The sequence below is a fragment of the Elephas maximus genome, chromosome 17 (assembly GCF_024166365.1).
Source record: "Elephas maximus indicus isolate mEleMax1 chromosome 17, mEleMax1 primary haplotype, whole genome shotgun sequence".
NCBI lineage: Eukaryota > Metazoa > Chordata > Mammalia > Proboscidea > Elephantidae > Elephas > Elephas maximus.
This window is the reverse complement of record NC_064835.1, coordinates 45453816-45455346: the sequence shown is the minus strand read 5'-3', so window position 1 is coordinate 45455346 and position 1531 is coordinate 45453816. Positions and strand designations below refer to the sequence as shown.

At 43.6% G+C, this 1531-nt stretch overlaps 1 gene segment (V, D, J or C); it reads right to left on the bottom strand.

Annotated features, from left to right (window-relative positions):
* Positions 1-253: 253 nt before the first annotated feature.
* Positions 254-897, bottom strand: LOC126060245 (immunoglobulin kappa variable 3-15-like). The segment is given in 2 exon segments: positions 254-612; positions 837-897. Coding segments are annotated over 2 exon segments (408 nt in total).
* Between the last annotated feature and the right edge of the window lie 634 nt (positions 898-1531).

Sequence of the window (1531 nt, the reverse complement as noted above, 5' to 3'; positions counted from 1 at the left end):
GTCATGTGATCTATCCTTGTAAAACAAGCAGGTTCCTGTGATATGAAAACTCCTGACAAAGCCTACAAGAGATTTTTAGAACATTCTTTTTCTACAATTTCCCACAAAAGGGGATCCAGAAGAAGCCACATCCCTTTGTTTTCTCATGGAGCTTTCAAATCTTCCAAGGAATTAGTTAGGAGATGTGGTCTTTGGGGCAGAGAGAGGAAGCCTGCAAGTTCAGGGCTGAGCAGAAAGGAAGCAACTGGTGCAGTCAAGACTCACTGGCCTGTAGCCCTCGGGGAGAGGTTTGTGTTCCAGGCTGAAGCACGGTGGGAGGTACGTTATTATATTGCTGACAATAACAAACTGCGGCATCATCAGCCTGGAAGTTGCTGATGGTGAGAGTGAAGTCTGTCCCAGACCCACTGCCTCTGAACCGGTCAGGGATGCCAGATGCCCGGGTCGTTCCATCGTAGATGAGCAGCTTAGGAGCCTGTCCTGGTTTCTGCTGGTACCAGGCTAAGTAGCTGCTCACCCTCTGGCTGGCCTTGCAGTTGATGGTGACCGTTTCTCCTTGAGACTTAGCCAGAGAGGCTGGAGACTGGGTCAGCACAATGTCCCCAGTGGCACCTGCAATCAGAGTGGACACTTACCATGTACACATTTATAGACACACTTTTCCACACATACATTAAAATATACCATTTATACCACAACATCTAGTGATATTACATATCAGCAAGTAATTGGTTCCATTTTACAAACAACTGTCATTTCCCACTATATGTTAAAATCATTTTCCTACCCTAGAAAGATGCTACTCTGGAGACAAGAAAACACTTTTAATTTCTCACCAGAGGCCCAGAGCAACAGGGACATGAGGACCAGAGTGTGTGGCACCATCTTCTGCCCCTGCCTGCCTGATGCAGATCAGCTCCCATAGCAAAGGCCCTGTTTATAGTCTCTGAGCAGCCAGCCTGGTGTTGGAGGGGCCTATGCAAAGCAGTCAGTGAATTGAAACAAATTACATGGGCAATAGGTTGTGAAACTAGCCAGTGTACTTCAAGAGCCAAATATATGACATAAACTGTAATTTTATGTCTAGAAAAGACAAAGCAGCATCATAGAAGCTCTAATATCTCTCAAAAAAAAAAAAAGAAAAAGAAAACTTGCAGTCCAGTGGATTCCAACTCCTGACAACCACATGTGTTACACAGTAGAGCTGCTCCATAGGGTTTTCTTGCCTCCATTCTTTACAGAAGCAGGCTGACAGACTTTTCTTCCAGGGCACCACCGGGTGTGTTCAAACTCCGAACCTTTAACTTAGCAGCCCGTCAGAACTGCTTGAAACACCTATAATCTAATGAATACCTTCTATTTTAATATAAAAACAATTTTTAATGGGTTCAGGTTCCATAAATGGTGGACTAGTTCCCTCCAATCGATGGTTTTGTGAAACAATAAAAAATGCTGGAAAAGAATAACAAGGAAAGGGAAGAATATGGGAAATATTTGCCTCAAAGTTTGATAAAAATTTATAGCTAGAAAA